General features: G+C 40.8%; 1 protein-coding gene across 2 annotated transcripts in view; it reads left to right on the plus strand.

The window, feature by feature from the left end:
* Positions 1-20,716, plus strand: part of nup210 (nucleoporin 210) — a 28,077-nt gene that overhangs the window by 4,762 nt on the left and 2,599 nt on the right. Inside the window, exons 7-39 of one of the 2 annotated variants that reach the window (XM_069140676.1) lie at positions 80-238; positions 488-556; positions 643-749; positions 1,244-1,384; positions 1,501-1,638; positions 1,845-2,000; positions 2,502-2,700; positions 3,474-3,619; positions 4,740-4,958; positions 5,119-5,292; positions 5,538-5,730; positions 5,918-6,024; positions 6,535-6,639; positions 7,165-7,266; positions 7,461-7,589; positions 7,840-7,967; positions 8,054-8,189; positions 8,273-8,335; positions 8,823-9,002; positions 9,085-9,165; positions 9,647-9,778; positions 10,070-10,228; positions 10,618-10,709; positions 10,815-10,989; positions 11,629-11,804; positions 13,882-14,102; positions 14,497-14,633; positions 15,357-15,471; positions 16,417-16,563; positions 17,317-17,567; positions 17,700-17,904; positions 18,321-18,443; positions 20,128-20,205. In XM_069140676.1, coding sequence (XP_068996777.1) covers positions 80-238; positions 488-556; positions 643-749; positions 1,244-1,384; positions 1,501-1,638; positions 1,845-2,000; positions 2,502-2,700; positions 3,474-3,619; positions 4,740-4,958; positions 5,119-5,292; positions 5,538-5,730; positions 5,918-6,024; positions 6,535-6,639; positions 7,165-7,266; positions 7,461-7,589; positions 7,840-7,967; positions 8,054-8,189; positions 8,273-8,335; positions 8,823-9,002; positions 9,085-9,165; positions 9,647-9,778; positions 10,070-10,228; positions 10,618-10,709; positions 10,815-10,989; positions 11,629-11,804; positions 13,882-14,102; positions 14,497-14,633; positions 15,357-15,471; positions 16,417-16,563; positions 17,317-17,567; positions 17,700-17,904; positions 18,321-18,443; positions 20,128-20,205 — 4,743 coding nt within the window. The remainder of the gene's footprint in view (positions 1-79; positions 239-487; positions 557-642; positions 750-1,243; positions 1,385-1,500; positions 1,639-1,844; positions 2,001-2,501; positions 2,701-3,473; positions 3,620-4,739; positions 4,959-5,118; positions 5,293-5,537; positions 5,731-5,917; positions 6,025-6,534; positions 6,640-7,164; positions 7,267-7,460; positions 7,590-7,839; positions 7,968-8,053; positions 8,190-8,272; positions 8,336-8,822; positions 9,003-9,084; positions 9,166-9,646; positions 9,779-10,069; positions 10,229-10,617; positions 10,710-10,814; positions 10,990-11,628; positions 11,805-13,881; positions 14,103-14,496; positions 14,634-15,356; positions 15,472-16,416; positions 16,564-17,316; positions 17,568-17,699; positions 17,905-18,320; positions 18,444-20,127; positions 20,206-20,716) is intronic. The other variant, XM_069140679.1, reaches the window with a different exon arrangement.

Below are 20,716 nucleotides of genomic sequence, written 5' to 3' on the forward strand. Positions count from 1 at the left end.
GTGCCATATTTTCAGTTTCAAATCTCTTGTGTCTTTCTGAAAAGCCATCTCTGAAGCGAAGCTGTGTTTGTTTCCCCAGAGCTCTCTATGCCGTGTGATCAGTATGAACTGCACCTTCAGAACAGCGTGGTCGGCCCTAATGGAAACGCAGACGTCGCTGTGGCCGATCTGGATCAAAGCACCTCCACAGTCACAGCAGTTCAACTGGGACACATCAATGTGGTGTTGGATCACAAGAGTATCCTTATGACGAATCGCACCAGCATTTATTATAATGGCATAATGTAATGTTCTTTGCCATGACAACTTCTGCTGATAATATATTTGTCTCATTTAACTGCAGTGATTAAAGTGTTTTTATCTGTGAGCAGAGAGTCTGATTAAAATGCTGGAAGTTGTGCTGTGCATTTGATAAAACCAAAGCAAGTGTAGAGCTGTCATTGTATGAGTGTGCCTGACTTACTTTTCCTTAGCAACATCTACTTAGGCCTTCGAATGCAAGGAGTGTCTCGCCTTCCCAACAGCACCCTGTATGTTGTTGAACCAGGCTACCTAGGTCTGTTTGTTGCCGTTATTGAAAAGATAATAAGAAATATTTCAGTGTATTACTTAAAAGATAAAGCTGACCCCTGTATTCTCTAGGTTTTAAAATTCACCCAGGAGACAGTTGGGTTCTCGAAACGGGCAGGGAATACGATATCCTCATCGAAGTATTTGATAAATCCAGCAACAAAATTTACCTCTCTGATGTAAGTAAGATTCAGTAAAACCACTTGATTCATGTTTTTATGGCTTTAGTTGTATATTGGAGTGAATGCTCGTTATGTTGCTTGAGAATGTGAAAATATTCCTCTAAGATACGAGTGGCAATCAAAGAGTTTCAAGGCTGCTCTTGTTGTGTGCTAACGCAGTGCAGCACCATGACCTGCGCAGAGCCGAGGGAAGCTGTAACCTTCGGTAGTGAGAATTCAGAGTTATATCGCTTGAGTTGCACACATTTTTGTGACCACTGCTCACTCGGATTCTAATTTTGATCAAGCGATGTAACTTGGAATATCACCTCATGAAGGCGATAGCCTCCCCCTGCTCTGTGCACATCACAGTGTCAGTCTATAACCTTTTTGATTGCGCCTTGTAGATTTTGAGACACACACCGTGACCAGCATTGTTTTGTGCCAGCTATTGATAAATTGTAAGCATAAGCATTTAAAAGATCTGTCTGTGGTTTATTTTGACTTTGCAGAATGTCCGGATTGACACCGATTTTCCTGAGGAGTATTTTGAAATCCTGGAGTCTTCCCTGAATGGATCACATCATCGTGTCAGAGCGCTCAAAGACGGCCTAACTCTCATTGATGCTACCCTGAGAGATGTTGTGGACCAAGTCAGTTGATTTTGCCAGTGTGGATTTCATATAATTATTGCATTAACCTTTTACCTCTTTCTTCTACTTCATTTGAGAGAACTTGATCATTTCCTGTGGCCTCTGTTCTGTTTCAGTGTGGAAAGGTCCATCCACTCGCCAACCCTGTCCACAATGAACAGGATGTGGAAATCTATAACCCCATAGTTCTTAGTCCCAGTATTCTCACGTTTCCATGGCAGCCCAAAGTTGGAGCTTATCAGTACTCAATATTGGTAAATATTCCTTTTCAAACTTGGTGCTTGTATGGTTTTGAATCTGTCATAGGAAAGACTTTCTGACATGACACCTCGTATAAGTCAGTGGTTTTATTCATATTTAAAACTCTACATGATGTTTTGTGTCATTTTAGCATTCAGTCTAAATATGAGGTTTCATTCTGTTGCACATGATGACTCCTGTTCTCTGATGCTTGTGGCAGGCGACAGGAGGGAGCGGAAATTTCAGCTGGACTTCCTCCAATACAGCTGTTGCCACGGTGACCGTCAAGGGAGTGATGACCACAGTCAGTAACATTGGTGTCAGTGTAGTTTATGCTCACGATCTCCGTAACCCTCTACACTTTGGCCAGATGAAAGTAAGTTAACATGGGAAACAAGATATTAATATGGAAGTTTTGACACCTGGGATTATCCTAATGACATTGTTTGATGATTTTAATTTTACTTTTTTAATCAGTGTGGGGCTTTAGAACAAAATATTTCAAAGTAAAAGATATTTATCTATGTTTTGGAACTACTACAATTTTTCATCTTAAGATTTATTAACATCTCTTGTCACTGTAACATTTGTATATAATGGCTGCATTTCATATCCTTGATGAATATATTTAAGATGATTGAAAATGCAACAGATTGTTATTTCTACAATGCATTATTATAAATCATGGCGATATAAAAAAAATTAAGACATCTTGTGTATTGTAATTATCTGATCTAAATGAATTTGTGTGACCATTGAAGTAACCATATATCACAGCTACATTTTTGTCTCATAGACAGAATCTCCTCATTTTACTGCCATCCTCAGCCCTCCTTCTAACACTCTTCAATATCTTTCTGATCCCGTTTTCTACCAGGTGTATGTAGTTGAACCTGTCGCCATGGACTTTGCCCCTTCCCCAGTAGAGGCGAGGCTGGGCCAGGTTCTGGATCTGCCCCTCAGGATTTTCGGCCTACTGGAGGATGCAGAGGAAGAGCGAGTCATGTTGAGTGACTGCTCCAACTTTGACCTGCTGGTTGAGGAGGAGAACCACAGCATCTTCCAGCTGCTAGACGGTGAGTCTTGGTGTTTGGATTGGGTCATACTGTGAAGCAACGAATTATCAACAACAAAAAAAACGATAAGAAAAATTCACAGAATATTCGAATGAGTAGCAGCTGGTCCAGTCGTCACATATTGTGTCTCTTTTCACTCACGGACTCCGGCAAGAATAGTAATCAGTAAAGGTAACTAACCACTTGATGTTCATTTAATGGGACTTTGGCCAGTATATGGTAGTTCAACTGGAGAGAGAAAGTATAACATAGTTATTATTTATTTAGTAAGGTTGCAGTGAAAATAAAAAAATTGAGGTTCACATTAGAATACAGTCCAGTGTATAGAAGCAGCCTTTGTTTTCATTGTTGGTGGTTGTTGTAAAAAGTAAATGAACCTTAAACTATTGTTCATTTTTGTACAATGTCCTATGAAAACCTAGTGTTGGAAATTTTTCAACTCTTTGAGCCCTAAATAAATTCAGTGGAAACACTGTGAGTTGACTGTTCTTGATGAACAGTATGGGAACGATCCTTACCAACACTGAAATATTGCTAAATTTTTATGTATTTCAAATTATCATTACAACATTTATCCCTCAAAAGGGCCTCTGTTTGCCAGATCTGTAGTGTTTTGTTATAAGAAAAATATGCTGGGAAAAATAATAAGATCTCTCTGTATCCCAGTGTGGTCTCCAATAGGAAGACAAATGGGTACACTTTTGTGAACAACTGTTATTCATTTGCACATTGTCATCTTGAATTGTCTCCAACGCTGTCCTCTCCTGATGCAGGGAGGCTGGTTCCAGGCCAGGACCACTGCAGTGGAGTCAAGGCCAAGGCCCTGGCTCCTGGTTACACCGTGCTCACCGTCAGCTACACTCATAGCAACGTTCACCTCAGTGCCAAGATCACGGTCGCTGCCTATCTTCCTCTCAGAGTGAGTCCACAGGTCTCGTCCTTGCAGGACTTTCCTCACTGTGAACTTTGAGGCATATTATTTTGGTTCTTTTGTGTGTATATATATATATATATATATATATATATATGTAGATATATCTCAAGACTTGCACAAATTGCGCCCAACTGCTAATTTCCTTATGGATAATTTTATAATTGTTTGTTTGTTTTGTATGTGACAAATACTATTGTATATGTCACACTTGCTTTGAATGACTCCTGTCAAGTGGCGTGTCGGGGGGGGGGGGTGTAAATCAAGTCTTTGGTGTGTTTTCCTTTTATTCTTTCAACTTGCCTCAAAACACCAAGTCGCTGTTATTTTTCAAGGGAACAAATTGACTCGCGCACATTCACAATCACAGTCTCCCCCTGCAGTTAAGACAGAAAGGAAAAGATCAGCAAGTGTTGACATTTCCTCCTTCGCGTGTTTTTCTCCCGCGCATTTTGATTATGCATTTTACATTCGCTACACTGATTTGTTTTATCTGCACGGGCTCTGGTAAGAATGAAACTGACTTCGACTTTTGTGTGAGAGTGCTGAATTTGAACAATATCACACGTATAATGATGAGGTGACCAAATCTTCTCCGCTGACAATCGCTGTGGTTTTCCTGCATGTTACATTCAAGTTATCAGTACAGTAACTTGTGGTTTGATGCACCCCTTTTTTTAGGCTGTGTATTGTTTATCACGGGATTGAGTAGTTAGGGTTCTTCAAACCACTGCAGACATTCTTACAGTGTTTCTTCACTTATGCCCTGGCAGCTAAAGGTTGACCCAGTTTTGTTTCCTCACTGTGTAATACTGGGTATTTTAGCTTAGCATTTCCCCAGCCAAGTTCTTCACCACAGTGACAAAGCATATATAATTGAATGCATGCTCTTATTGCATGCAGGTTTTTTTTTTTGTAACATGTATTATCTTTTAGTTTTTCTTTCAAAATATCCTTCCTGACATTTTTCAGACTTACTTCCTTTTTTTGTCTTTTTTTTTTACAATGTGATCACTAAAATCTGTTGACTTTTTTTTAATAGGATTTCAACGCTGAAAGTGTCCTGCTGTAAATGCATGACCTTTCATCTAACATGTTATTTTGGCAGGCGATTGACCCTGTATCTGTGGCTTTGGTGACTCTGGGATCATCGAAGGACATGCTGTTTGAGGGCGGGCCAAGGCCATGGGTTTTAGAGCCCTCAAAGTTCTTCTGCAATTTGAGAGCTGAGGACGAAGCCAGCTTGAGCCTCACTGTGACCAGTCCCTCGTCTCACAACTATAATCAGCACTGGATCAGAGCGACCTGCAGGGCCCTGGGAGAGCAGGTTGGAGCCTCGGCAATTAATACAATTGCTTTAAAATGTATATCTATAGTTATTTATGTTATCCCTTTCTATACAGGACTGTGCTTACTTGATCACTGCGATGACTGTGAAAAGTTACAGAAATACAGCTGTTGTATTTTGTCCTCATGGTATTCTTCAGGTGCTGGAGGTAATGGTGGGGAACAAGGCCAGTGTGACCAATCCTTATCCTGCTGTGGAGCCAGTGGTAGTCCAGTTTGTATGTGCTCCTCCATCTCGCCTCACCCTGGCCCCGGTGTACACCAGCCCACAGCTGGACCTGACCTGCCCGCTGCTGCAGCAGAACAAACAAGTGGTGCGTATGTGGTCCCTTTTAAAAGAGTCGACAATCTTTCCTTTTCTGTCTTTAGACATATTCTTTTTATAGAGGTATTTATTCTACTACTTTATATGGCCCACTGATATTACCTCCGATATTTCTAAAGTAACGTTTATTGGCTTTAAGAGTTATCTTAAGGATGATAATGACTGATAAGGTTCTTCTGTAATAGAAGTAAAGTGTTTGAAAAATGAACTCATTATATACTTTTTTTTTTTTAGGTGCCTGTTTCAAATTACCGTAACCCTATTTTGGACTTGGCTGCTTTTGATCAACAAGGAAGGAAGTTTGACAACTTCAGCTCTCTGAGCATGGTGTGGGAATCAACAAAAATGTCACTGGCCAGTATCGAACCCACCATGCCCATGGAGCTTCACCTGCTTGAGGATGGCAACAAACAGATGAAACTCCACGGTAAAAGATTGTATTGATATTTTATTTAGTTTTTTTTTTACGAGAGTGTGGGTGGTTGACTTAGATTTAAAGCAATGAGGTAAAAGGTGGAAAAAAATATATTTACTTTCTGCTTCTGTAGTTTATTAATTACAAAGCTTTGGACTGGTGTTCATATAATCACTCTGTTTCCTTTTTTCTGTGACAGGACGTCAGACAGTTCTTGTCCATCAACAGACAGGCATTGCTGCCATTACTGTGACGGCTCTGGGTTACCAGGTTTCACATCTGGAAGCAGCCAAAGTTTCTAGTGCAGTAAGTAAAAACTGTGGCTCAACTTCTAAGTCACATCAGACAGATTTGCACTTCCTCTCAAAAAGGAGAAGCATCTGAATGAAACATTATTCAGAACATCAGTAGTCATCTTAGTTAGATTCCCATTTCATATGTTAATATTTCTCTCAGCCAGATCTTCATCTGATCAGGTTTTTTGACAACACAGACATCAGCTCTGGTACAGATGTTAAATTCATTTAAATTTAAATGTTAGAATCTTAAATTAATGTGTGGTTTGTAGTCAGTGTGGAGGTGCAACTTTTTATTGATGGTGTTTTCCAGTGAGCTTGTAACCACTTGCTTGGGCTATTTGCATAGATTTAATCTTCTTCTGTTGTTTCCTTTTAATCTGTTGCTGCAACTTAGTTTTCACACCGTATTTTGTCTTTATCATCTGGCATTTCCAACATGGTGTGTCTTTGTGTTGCATGTAACATATGCAGCCATTTGCACTAATTCCGTTGGAACTCATCTTCCTCCTCTGGACAGTATGAACCTTTGACCCCTGTCTCAGCCACTCTGGAGCTGCTGTTGGTTGAAGATGTGAAGGTTTCTCCTGAGACAGTGACCATATACAACCACCCAGACGTGCGGGTAAGACAGAGTTATCGGTGCTGTGGTCTCACACATCACTAATCTCTTTATTATCACAAGTGTGAACACTGACGGATTGGCTTTTTTCCCACTTAGAAATATAATTAAATTTGATAATTTATCATAGGGGATATTATTTAGTCTTTTCAACCTTGCGGAGCAATGAAATTGGATTTAATTTAACCGGTAACTACTGAATGAAGTCAGATGTTATTAAATAATTGCACTAGACACAGTGGAAACTTGCACCCCTTGCCCTCTTTGCTCAGCAGGTCCTCCTGTTTTAATCCTGGGTAATGTAGGAGCAGTGTTTGGCAGGTGTGGGGGTTAAATAACAGCTAGTGACCCTTGTAAGAGGATTGTAAAAAGTAAGTGTGGTCAGGGGTCCTCTTTGATGCGCGTCCAGCTATCTGTCAAAAAACAACAACATTGAACTAAGTTTTTCTGAATCGTGGAGCCATTTTTTTTCGTCATATAATCATTTTCAGTACTGTCACAAGGCATTGACCGCATTTTGTTTTGTAGGCAAACCTGGCCCTGCGAGAGGGCTCAGGGCACTTTTTTGTCAACACCAGTGTTAAAGGGATATCAGAGGTGGTATTCCAGGAGGGCCAAGGCACAGCTCAGGTAAGAAGGAACATCTGGATTGTGTTTGTGAGGAATTAATTCAGTGCAATACATAATTGATGTATTAGAACATATTTTATAATTTCCAAGAAACCCCTACAGTTATTTTTCTATTTAATTGCACCAGTGCTCAGAAATGTTTCAGATGGAGATTTTGCTAAAGAAAATATTTTTGATTTGCTGTGTGTGCCCAGGTTTCTCCCATCCATCCAGGCATGGTGAGGGTCATGGTTCATGACCTTTGTCTGGCTTTTCCAGCACCTGCCAAAGCCACAGTGCACGTCTCCGACATCCTGGAGGTTTACGTGAGAGTGGTTGACAAGGTGAGTTTCCAGCCCCATAATCTTTCGTCTTTTAGGGTCCAGGCTGTGCTTGACTAGATAATCTCTATTATCAATATCACACATTCCTGAAATGCCTCGGGTGCATTAAATATGGTGGTCCTTTAGTGCTCTTTCCTTCCCAATTTTGATGAAAGTCAGCCTGTCCTGAACTGGCATCATTAGGTTTGCCCTTCCTGTGAACTAGAATTATTATTTCCCTGTTGACGGATATAATTAATCTCAATTACAGGTGGAGATTGGCAAATCTGTGAGGGCTTATGTCAGAGTCTTGGATGATAACAAGAAGCCCTTCCCAGCTAGTTATTTCCAATTTATGAATCTTAAACTCAAGGCAGCTTCTACGATCGTCTTTCTGAAGTAAGTCACACGAAATGTTCTGTTTAGGTTTGAGAATGTAAGATCATGCAAGGCTTCATGTTAATTTCTGAATGTGCCTTCTACAGACCATTTTCAGAGTCCAAAGAGACCGACACTGCTGTTTTCCTGGTGAAAGGTGTCTCTATCGGTCAGACCACTCTGTCAGCTGTTGTTGTGGATAAAAATGGGAGAAAAATCGCTTCCACACCTCAGCAAATAGAGGTATAATGGAGTGTTTTTATGAAATCATGGTTGACAAATTTTGACTCTTGCAAATGTGGTCCAAAACTTTATTTTCTTTCTAGGTATTTCCACCATTCAAACTCATCCCAAGGAAAATGACTCTGTTAATCGGAGCAATGATGCAGGTACGTGGAATAATAATAATGCTCAGGCTGTGTCTGGAAACAGCTGGCCTCACTTGATCTCGCCAATAAAGTTCATCTGGTCCTCAGTTTATCTCCTAACAGAGCTCTCTGCCAGAACTCTTCTGGACTAATTGCTCTTGGTTTAAACATCCAGCTTGCCTGTGCTTTGCCTCATCTCACATTTTAATTAGAAACCATCTTTCCAAGTAGCATCCTAATTGCAGAACATTAAAATCAGTAATACATGTGCACTGCACATTATTTGTGTTGGATTTCCATTTTTTATCATCTTGAGTAGTTTCAAATAAAAAACATAATTGCTGAGATAACTGTCAGATGCAGCACTGATGAAAGCTGTTGACTGAATTATCAGTGTGGTTCAGATCACTTGTGAGAGTGATACTCAGTTTTTCCCCCCCAAAACATTTTTTGTTCCTCTCTTTAGTCAAACTTTCCATTGTCTTTTCATCCTTGGTGTCATTTATAGATCACATCTGAGGGTGGCCCTCAGCCGCAGTCCAATATCCTTTTCTCTATTTCTGATGAGAAGGTGGCATATGTTAGTGCCATGGGCCATATCGGGGGTATTGCCGTTGGTAATGTTACTGTGACCGGACTGGTCCAAGCTGTCGATGCAGAGACTGGGAAGCTCGTCGTCGTGTCTCGGGTAAATGTACATCTGTTATGTTTACCAGTGTATTGCTCGCTTAGCTTTTACACGTGAAGAGCTAAATCTCTTTTCTCCTCAGGATCAAGTTGAAGTCGAGGTTGTGGTTTTGACTGGCATTCGAATCAGAGCACCTATTACAAGACTGAAGACGGAAGCGCAGGTATGAATGTTTTGGAATACATTATATATAACAGACTCAGAATTTAAGCACTACTCCGGGATTTAAGTTCTCCGATGCTATGACAGATTTCTAGCAAATGGTTTCCAGAGAGGTGGTGCAGGTATTGACCCAAACACAGATATTCATGAAGGGCTTGTACAAAACCTTTTTCTTAATTGCCTTTGCATTTTTTACACAAAACCTATAGGAAGCAACAAGCAATGCAGAACTGCAGAAATAAAGGGGCCACTGTAATAAGCTGGTGTGGTTCCTCTGGATGTGGGGGCCTCCTCTGTAACTTGTTTTACATTCTATAAATGGGGGAATATGATTCCGCTGTTTTTGCTTTAATCACTGATTACTATTTGCGATGGTAGTTCATTTAACTGAAAAGTATTATATAATATACATTTTATGTCCACACTCTTTATGGTTTATATTTCACTCTCCAATTGCTTTATTCATCTTCTCTCCTTTCCAGATGCCTGTGTACGTGATGGGTCTGACCAACAGTCAAACGCCCTTCTCTTTTGGCAGTGCTGTACCTGGTCTCACCTTCCAATGGTCCACCACCAAGAGAGACATCCTGGATGTCCAGCCAAGACACACTGAGGTAACGCTGCACTCAGGATTTGTGCTCTTGCATTTGACATCACATGCAATTTCTGCAACTGAGCACTTTATATTTTTGGCTCCTGTTCGTCTTTGTTCCTTTTATCAGATTGACTTAGATATGCTGTTCCTCCATTACAGTATGAATTTTTTTTTTTAACAACAGCATCTGTCTTGTCTCTGCTTCCCTGTCAGCCTCTGCCTTGTCCCTGCTTCCTCATCACTGTTGCCTCTTTATTTGATTTGCCGCTGCTATTTTTGCCATTCTCATAATGGTCCCTGTCTTATGCAGGCTAACGTGGAGCTTCAGTCAGAGCACAACTTTGGGATGAGGGTGACTGGAAGAACGAGAGGGCGGACAGGGTTGAAGGTGGTGCTCAGAGTAACTGACCCCAAAGCTGGGCAGCTTATGGGGGATCTGCAGGAGCTCAGAGATGAGATCCAGATCCAGGTACGGCCCTCTTTGTGGAGATACACCAGGAAAAACACTGCTTGTGAACATTGTATCTTTGTGTCCTGATCAACAGTATCATAAATATATTTTATGAAGATGTTTTATTAAGTCCCCTTTTATGGACTACTTTGCTTATTGTGACCATGTCCCCCTGCTGCTTCATAATGGGGAACGCTGGCATTTAAGGCAGAAGAGCACTGAAACTGCTGAGCTTTGGAAAATCTGGAGTTGTTAACTTTGTGAAGCGATAACACTGCAGATTAGTTGGAGCTGAATGCATCTAGCTTCAAACATTATTAAACTATGACATGTCACTGGTGCAGAAACATCAAAGAATGATTAAACCCCTCAAATAATTGGAGTTTCAACGTTTTGCTTTGATCAAGGTCTATGACAAGCTGCACATGCATAATCCTGAAATCAAGGCTGATGAGTTACTGATGGCTCCAAACTCAGCCCTCAAACTCCAGACAAACAGGTGAGTTGCATGTGCCTGTCCAGTGGGTTTTGTCTACTCTAAATGCACGCGCATTGAAAAGAACCCTGTTATGTAACTGAGAAACTTTATGTGATTGGCTAACAGAGATGGTGTGGGGACACTCTCCTACCGGATGCTGGATTGTCCTGACCAGATTGTTACTGCTCAAGTGGATGATAAGGGCTTCCTCTCCTCTGGCTCTCTCACTGGCATATCTTCTCTTCTGATCACCTCGCAAGAGACCTTTGGTGTCAATCAAACTCTCATCCTTGCTGTGAAGGTCAGTTCAATTGTTTGAGATTGTAGGTTTCAAAAGCAGTATCCTCTGGATATTGAAGATGAAATCCAAATTCTGGCCTCGTGCAGCTGTCTGACTGCTGATAGTTGCAGATGTTTCGCATTCCAAATTGCTCAACTTGATATAAGTTCAACAGTAAATCAGAGTACAGCAATTTTTAACTTCCAAAAAATATGACATTATGCATTATGGATTGCAATACACTGAGTTGTATCAGTGATATACAACACAGAAGTTAGAAGAATTTTAGCTCAAGCAATTGATCTCAAAATAGGAGGTCCTCTTATCTGGACTTTTTTTTTCTTTTTAAAGATACAGTACGGCTTGTTTTTCTTTTTCTCTTTTTACGTTTTTACTGTGGAAGCTTTGCAGTTTGAAATTTGTGTTCATTAGGTCCTAACTAGTATTGTAAGGATACTCTGCTGTTATAGATCTTTATATAAAAAAATAAATCACCATTATATCAAAAAGAAACCATGTATCACATGTCATGCTGAACCATGAGTTGCCTATTTTGGTCCACTAGAGGGTCATTTTTAGTACCGCTGGCCCTTGAAATGTCATCTGATATTGTCTCTGCTGTTACTGATAGTGACATTACTTCTGCCCTTTCTTCCTCAGGTGCTGCCGGTGTCCTATGTGCACTTCAGTACAAGCACCGTGATCTACACGCACTCCAGAGAGAACCTGAAAGCCTTCCCCCTGGGAACAACACTCACCTTTACTGTCCACTTTCATGCCAGCACTGGAGAGACCCTGCACAGCTCCAACTCCCACCTCACATTTTCCACAAACAGGTCAGTCACCGTACAACCTATAGGTGCTTTGGCACTTCTCATTATGTGTCAAGGGTTTCTGTCCTCTACTGATATACACTCATAAACTATGTGACTCAAGGAGTGAAACATGACTTCTGGACAAGTAGAGGAAGGAGGATATGTTGTTCTGTTTGGTTAATACCCCAAGGTTGAAAGGCTATTATCCTGCTGTTGGGGGGCATTTTTTATACAGAGAGAACCAAGGCCTCTCTTTGAGTGATCTGTTTGTGCAACCTCACCCACCCTCGTGTGAGCTAATGTCTCCCACTATTTCAAATTCTGACAGACCAGTCATGTCAACCCATAAATTGCTCACCCTCTCATATGTTCATCATTCTTCTCTGCTATGTAGAAATTACAGCCACAGATTCTCGACACGGTATTGTTTTTATATATATATATGAATGTATTTGACATGGTGCATGTCTATAATTATATTCCACACAAGTTACACCCCTGTGTCAAAACATAATGACCACTCAAATGAAGCGAATAACCTTGGCGAGGATACAAGGCATGTTGAGTGCTCTCAGTCAGCAGTGACGAGTGATCTGAGGACAGACAAACCAAACGATGTGTTGGGGGACGTGCTGGAACATTTCTGATCCACTGTAGCTCCAAATTGCAACATATAGGACTCAACGGTTCTGCCTCGAAGCTCTCGCTGTCACAGGGCACATTTAACGGTCTTGCAGAGTTGTTTGGCTGCACAGGAAGGATCAGCAGCATGGTAGCAGATGGTGGCCATGATGTTTTGGCTCAATAGCGTATATCCATAACACTTAACAATATTTCTATACTTAGCCACTGCCCTGATACACCATACCGCTCCTCGTTGTTCACGCTGTGTGCAATCTGTACAGTCCAACCACAGCAGTTGAGTTCATGGTGAGGTTTCGTGTCTGGCTCTATCAGGACTTCACATCATTCATTTACTGGGCCGTTCCTTCAACCTCATTTCACATGGAGTTGTTTCCACCTGAGTGATTTAGCTGAATTAATAGTAGTGGTGGGCAGAGAGACGAGCGTTGCCGCACCTTCCATGAGGGACTCCCTCATCTGTCTGCACAATAAATTGATTCTATTACCTTGTTCTCCAGGTGCTGACAGACAATTTTAGGGGAAAGGTATCAAAACCAGTAGTTAAGGGCTGATAGTGTTGGGACTACGATTACCTGCCTGTGATTAAATCCTATGAGTCTCCAAGTAGCCAATTTGATTGTACTGGCATCTCAGGTCAGAAGAGTTTGGCCTTATTTGTTCAGAACAGATGCTGTGGAGCCAAAAGTAGGATAAAATGGGATGTAAAATTTGTCCAGAAGAAAATTAAACGCATAACTAAGACATGTACTGCAAGTTTTTCCACTTTTGGCCCAATTATTAGTATACCAAGCCCCTCAGTAACATTCAGTCATTTATATACGCAAAATAGTTTATTAGAATCAATGGAAGGTGCGGGGGAAGCAAAGGATGGGGAGGGTGTGTGTGTGTGTGGGGGGGGGGGGGGTCCAATGGGATTGGCAGAGGGTCAGATGGGGTTCAATGCTGGGCTGACGCAGTAGTTTTATATCGCTCTTTTTTTTTAATACCTACTACCGGCTCTACTCGACTCGCTACTTTTCTGGATTTCATTGTGCACTGCAGATAGTACCCTCTTAGTACAGTGTCATTACTACTATGCCATAATGTCACCTTCACACCGGAGGAGTGTCTGCATTACTTCAATTGACCAGAACCGCAGTTTTGGAGGTTGCCATTAATAGAGTAGTGTAGGAAATAAAATAATTTGATATTTATATTGATGTGTATGTTATGCTCTCAAAATATGCATTTAGATTTAAAAGAGCTTCTTTAAGAATACTAAGAAAATTGTGTCTTTTTTTAAAAATAGTCTTATTTTCTAAAATTAATAAAAAAGCCTTGGAGGCCAATTTTTCGACTGCACTTCATAAATATTTAGTGCTCATCCTGTAAAATTAAAATAGGAAGTTTTCTTCAGCAGTACCACTCACTAATTATGCCATAATTGACTTTGTACATCTGTTACTTCCTGCAGAGATGATCTTGTGCAGGTGGGACTTGGACCTGGTAACCACACTCTGACAGTGAGAACTGTCAATGTGGGTCTCACCCTTCTTGCAGTGTGGGACAACGCAAACATGGGCGTGGCGGACTTTGTTCCACTTCCTGTCGTGCATGCTATCCAAATGCACGGGGCCGAAACACTGGTGGTGGGAGATGTGGTCTGCTTCCATGTCCAGTTAAGCAGCCCAGACGGTGAGAGATCTACATGTTGTTTAAGCAGCGCACGTTGCGAACTGAAAGTACAGAAGGAAAACATTTGGACAGTTAACAAAATGTTGGCTTTGGATTTGGCACTCGAAAGATGAAAGTCGAGTCACGTTATCTGCTTTTGTGTGGGCTCTGCAATCTTTATGCAGTTTCATTTATTGTATTTATTGCTGCCTTCTATTTAGGAGGGATGAGAAGCATTTCTTCCACTAGTTTTGATTGAATTTCCTTTTTAAAAAAAAGTATTGTTTATGTTAAGTCTATTTAAATTTTAAGGGTCCTTTTGGCTGTGGAGAAGTCGATATTTTTTTACTCTGCATATCATAAACAGTTTTAGTTTTGTAGGGTGATTTCATTTCTTTTCTCGGCTCCTCTACAGGAAGTCATGGTGCTTGGAGCTCCTCTGCAAATTGTGTTCTTCAAGTGGACCCTACAACTGGTGTGGCGGTAGCCAGAGATTCTGGGACGGTTACTGTGTACTATGAGATACCTGGCATTCTAAAAACCTACAGAGAGGTATGTTACGTGCAGTGACAGCTATCTCAGCTGTAGTACTTCACTGACAGGCTGCATGATAAAAGCATCAAGTGGTACATCTTGTAGTCGTGGCTACAGACCGGGTGTTCTAATTATGCAAACGGCATCTCCAGAGATTTTGATCTTCTCCGCTAGTTTATCATACCGTATCAATCTTTCAGCTATATGTCATCAACACAAATACGAGTGTAACAGGTGTATTAGTGTATCCATCATCACCTTTCAGGGACATGTTGACTACAGTTTGAGCATGTGTGTGTGACATTGCCACTGTTGAGACATGATGGTGCGTGGAAAGGATTAATTAGCTCTCTCTCTATCCAGTGGAGCTTCTTCCTTCTCGTGAGTTAAATGTAACAGGAACATTTTAATGAATATATCCTGTTAGAATGGCAAGAGTTGATGAGATTTTGTGTTGTGTATTTTTTTTATCTCATAGAAAATTATTGACAGGCATTTTCACCCAGAGACTGAATAGAGATAGTTATTTTTATTTTTTTTATCAGTGTGAGAGGTGACATTGATGCAAGTAGCAGTAATGTTACATTCACCTGTGTTGTAATTGGTTTTGTTTCACCGACAGTCTGGTGTGATTGATGTAAACAATTAGCTTTGGATGTAAATTCTAATGTGATTATTCCAAGCACACCTGAATCGTATTTGGATTCATTGGCTGTCTCCTTTTTCTGGATGGTGCTGTAGGTTGTGGTGGAAACACCTTCAAAGATGACAGCGATCTCGCAGACCACACCTGTCAGGAACGGCAAGGAGACAAAGGTTCAACTTTGTACCAGAGAAAGAGGAACCAACCTCATAGGTAATGAATTGACTTGTTTTTATTCAAGCCTCGGTAAAAGGAATAGTTTTATTCTTATTTGCTTTTTCTCTGGAATTTAAATGAGAAAAACGTGCTACTGTAAACATCTGAATAGGAAATGTAAAGCCTGCAGCCGGTTAGTTTATAGTCTGATGGACACGATACGGAATGGTAGTATGAATCTACCATCGGACGACTGTTTCAGTGAAGGGTTTTTCCCCTATACCAGAATGATAAATGGGTGTAGCCTGACCATTCTTCCAGGCTGGCACAGTACAGTGGAGATAGGTCTGGGCTATATGAGACTATTTAGCTGAAAACAAAGATGGGGGGAAAGAACTCACCTGAGCCTGTCCACCATTAACAGAAACTGCCCAACACCTGGAAAGCCCACCAATGAACTCATTATGTCATGTTTGTTTAAAGGTGTACAAAAACCACAACATCAATTTGACAGTTAGTTTTTTTTTCATTTCTTTCTGTTTGCGACCAACCTTTAACTTTCTGGAGTGTCCACTGGTTGCCTGGCAACTGCTCAGTACCAAGAAATAGTTGTAAAACAGCCAATTGTCATGTTTACTCTTTGTATTTTGTGCGGATTAAACAAAGTCTTAACCCGCTAATTTTTTTTAGCTTTAGAGGATGTTGTGAGAAGCTTCTTTTTTTTTTTTTTTTTTACCTTTGGACACAGCCAGGCCAGGTGCTTCACCTGTTTTCCCGACTTCCCTGACTGTAGCCTAACTGTATATTTACAAATAATTTATAAAAATGTATAATTTATATCGTCCAACTCTCTCCAAGAAAGCGATTAAGCATTTTTACCAAATGTAAAACTAATCATTTTATATCACTGTCTGTGTGCCCATTCTCATTTGTCCCAAACTAAAGATTAATAAATAGATACAAAGTTTTCTATTTTTTATTCTTTTCTGCTCTACCCTGCAGGAACCTGCTCCTCTGCCCAGACTAAAGCTATTTCACAGCTGGAGCCTGAGAAGTCTGTGAGCTGCCAACTCGGCTTCACCACTGACACTGTTGACTTCCCTGCTAATGATGTCTTCAAAACACACACCAGCTTTGAATCCAGCATCGGTAAGGCTCATCTGAACCCAGGCCAGAGATCAAGGTTCACTGTCAGAGAGGCAGGGAGTCTATAGTTACTGCATACAGACTGTGAGGGTTTCAACAGTATTGAATTATTTCATCATATTTATATCCATCATACATAATTTACTTGTTGTTTACAACCATTACTTAATGTAACCTTGATTTAGATAACTAATGCAACTCAATTTGGGTGTTGGGACTCTCCTTCTGTTTGGATTTACTCTACCTTAAAAGTGGTGGTTAAATGTATTTATTAAATGCGGTTGTCGCTCTACATTCTTCTCTCTTCAGTGTCCATATTTTGGCATTTACATCATTTTATAAAAATAAAAGTACCTCTAAATATATCCTGGCCACAGTGTTTATGTGTATGCTCTTCACGCAGGGCTGCCAAATACTATTTACAAGGTTGTAATCAATACATGCTTTGCCCTTGGAATGAATTTAGCAGTGACTATAAACGGTGTCGAGGTGATGTATTGAACTGAGTATACTCCCTGTTGCTTGAAAGCTGTGGTCTAATTGGGTTTGGGGTTTGGGACTTTACCCCAGTTATTGGCTTATCCCTGATGGAATCAACTGTGTGTGTACAAGGCCGGAACAAGGCTGTGATTGTAAAATGACCCTTCCCGAGAATATTGAGAGGTTAGAACTGAGGGGGAAGTTGTTGTCCAAAATGCCCACATAAATAATTGTATGTGTAACCATCCCTTTGACCTCTGTCCATTCCTGCCCCAGGCGTCTACATCTGTTCTGTGACCTTGCAACCCATGACTGACCAACAGACCCGTGTGCTCAGCATATCCATGACCAACCTGCTAGTGAATGCAGGCCTGGAGGGTAGCGCCTTCTCCGGGGAGCAGGTCATCGCCCGGCTGCCCATAGAGCCAGGCCTCTACTCAGACCAGACTGAGCTGCTGCTGTCAAACCTGCACTCATCAGCTGAGCTCACAGTCTATGGCCCCATCTCGGCCCTGTCCAACATGGAGGTCAGCTTAAACAGTAGAATATGTCACAAAAACATGCCATTATTCCTTTTTTGACTATCATAAACTTTTTCAATAAATTTGTTTGCTTTGATGTGTAATGTAGATGTATGCAACACTTCTTGATGTTTTCAGGTGGTGTCTACCTCTCCCAACATTGCTGTCCAAGAGAAAGAGGTACATCATGACTTCCCCAGTTTCTCAAAGTACGCTGTCACAGCTGTGGACCCTCGGGCAGCAGTCTCCGCGTCTGTTTCCATAAGCAGCCCTTCCACCGGCCAGACAGTCGTCATCCCAGTCAATTTGATTCACGTTGCTGATCCCAGCGCTGCCATGCAAGGTCAGATGTCATTTCAGTGTATATGTCAAGTCGCTGACCCTCAATCCACAAAGTCATCTTGCTTTAAGTGTATTGTATGTGCAGGGTCGCAGTAAAGGAAACATGGCTGTCACCTTTCCCCCAAAAAAGTTCAGAACAAAATTAATCTAATTTCAGGACAAACAAGGGGCGGGGCTGTCACTTTTTATTTAAGATGAGAACATTTGTTTAAACGTGAGGGAAAAAAAGTATATAATAACCTGTTGCACGGGAATACTGACAAGGCAGAGTTCCAGTCAGATGTCAGACACCACCACCGCAGCAACAAGCATCATTATCCTTCTCTGCCAAAGCTAATATTTATTTGCGTGTCGTATGTTCTCAGCGCTCACAAAAGGTTTTGACAGGCTGTTATCTTGTCCACCACTCTCTCTCAGCAGCTGCTCCTCCAGTTGGTATCATGGAGGGGGGCTACTCCCTGCACAGCTTCATAAACTGCTACCAGATGATGTTCTGCACCCTGTTCGCTCTGCTGGCTGGTACAGCTATCATCATCATTGGTGGGTCACCTCATTTCTGTCTGGATTGCTATGCTCTTATGAGGTAGTTGGACGAACTGTAATAACAAATAAAGGGTTGTTTTGTATGATGGCATTTATGCGACGGAAAACGTTTTCAGTTTCGTCATGTCATTCCTATTCGATATTTGTTTTCTGCAATTAGAGTGGGCAGGGCTGTAGGGAAAGTAGTTCTTTACAATCCAGACCATTAATATTTGGACAGAACGTGCCATGTTTTCGAATTTACTAAGTTATTAAATGCATATTACCCAGAGATGAGGGGTTCTATTCAAATCCAAGAAATTATATATTATTTATACTACGCTAAATCACAACACACATTATCTCAAGGCACTTTACACATTAAAGTCCTTGCAAAAGATCCGTACAACAGAATTTATCAAACATAAGTGGACAGATAGACATGTAACAAAATCCTTTTGTTTAATATTTAGGGGATCATTTTTTGCAGTCAGTAACTGCCAGATGATGTTCTTCCAGGTCACCCTCAGCTCTTGCTTGTTGTGGAGTCTCTGACTATGGTCGGGTCTTCATCAAGTTGAATACATGCTGCCTTGGAATGAGATCAAATGATTGATTCCGCCACTCGAGTGTATCCCACCTATTCATCATCTTCGGTTGCTTTGGCCACCTGTTTGGGACGGTTGTCCTGCTGAAGGATGAAATGTCCAATAAGTTCTGATGCATTTGGCTGAATCTGGGCAAACAGAATGCTTCTGTTTACCTCTGCAGTCGTCCTCTTGCTTCTGTCAGCAGTGAAATCATCAATAAATGCCACCGTGCCAGTTCCATTGGCAGCTAACCGAAGCGCCACCATGTTTGACAGATGAGGCAGTGCTTTGAGTCACGAGCCGCTCCTTTTCTTCTCCACATTTCCCTCTTTCCAACATTTTGATAGAGGTTTGTTGTTGAACCTTTCTCAAGAGCTCTACTTTTTTTCTTGTATGTTTCTACAAACTTCGACCTGTCCACTCGGTTTTTAGGGGTTTGCATCTTGTGGTGAACCCTGAAATTATTATGGACGAAAAGTCTCCTCTTGATCATTGACAAGGAAACGGGCTTGCCTACGTCTCGGAGAGCGCTCTTTACTTTCTGTGCAGTCATAAAAAGGACTCATCTTCACTGTGCAAGTCTCATTAGCCATTTCTGAGGGTTGTTTTTTTGTGTGCATATAAATGATACTGAAACAACACACTGCTCAAACAACATTTAATAGCCTAGTGTCCAGTTACTTTTGAATAACTGCAATTTAAAAAGAAAAAAAGGCTTGCATCTCACACAAAGTTCTTTCAATAATGACATAACCTAAATAAATAAACTTAAAGCTCAGACTTGGCACCTTTTAATGTAGTGTCCATTATTTTATTTGAAATTCAATGTCTGTCCAAATACTTATGATCTGTGTCTGGTTTTTACTCATATTTGAAGAATTTCAGTATACTGCTGCATCAGCTTGTCCTTCATGACAGATGGAATTAACAAACTCCTTTAACATGAAGTGTTCCTGTAACTTGGTTTATGTTCATCAGTGGTGGCCTGAGTTTAACACTAATGTTATAATGATACCATTTTTGTGACTTCCAGGAGGTTTTTTGTTTTTTTTTATGCTAAGCTCCCTAAACACTCTGATGGTATGTTATTAATTGTATTTCTTCCTCTGCAGTCTTCCACACTGTGTTCTCTCCAAGGGAACAAAGTTATCACCCTGCTTTCTACCAGAGGACACCACCACCCATCACAGGTAGGACAGTGTCAATGTGACTCCCACACAGTTACTTATGAATTAAGTACAAGACATGCATTCAGAGCAGTCATACCATTAAATGGCAGTCTGTTTTGATACTCTATGGCTTTGAATCTTGAATCGAGCAAAAATACATTTTTAAATTGTAAAAACAACAAGGCTTTAAACCTCAACAGAAAATCAATTACAAGCGGCAGATGAGGTGTCTGACAGTATCCAGGAAAACATTCTGCAATCAGAATAGATATGCTGAAGAATTGCTATCTAACCCATCATGAATTAAAGATCATTCAGATGTAAAACCGGGCAAAAAGTATTGTGTCAGTGTACCATGGCTCATTTATCATGAAGGAAGCTGCTGCAGTGTTGGTGTCACATTTTAAAATCCCGTGCTCTGACTGCTACAGTATGTTTGGGAGATATTCATACTTGTTACCGAGTCAAATTAAGCGGGTTATTGAGACTTTTAAACCAAGTGGTATTTGCATAATATAATTGAATTATACCA

The sequence above is a fragment of the Embiotoca jacksoni genome, unplaced genomic scaffold (genome assembly GCF_022577435.1).
Source record: "Embiotoca jacksoni isolate LCO1_2020_lvr unplaced genomic scaffold, fEmbJac1.0.p SCAF_9, whole genome shotgun sequence".
Taxonomy (NCBI): domain Eukaryota; kingdom Metazoa; phylum Chordata; class Actinopteri; family Embiotocidae; genus Embiotoca; species Embiotoca jacksoni.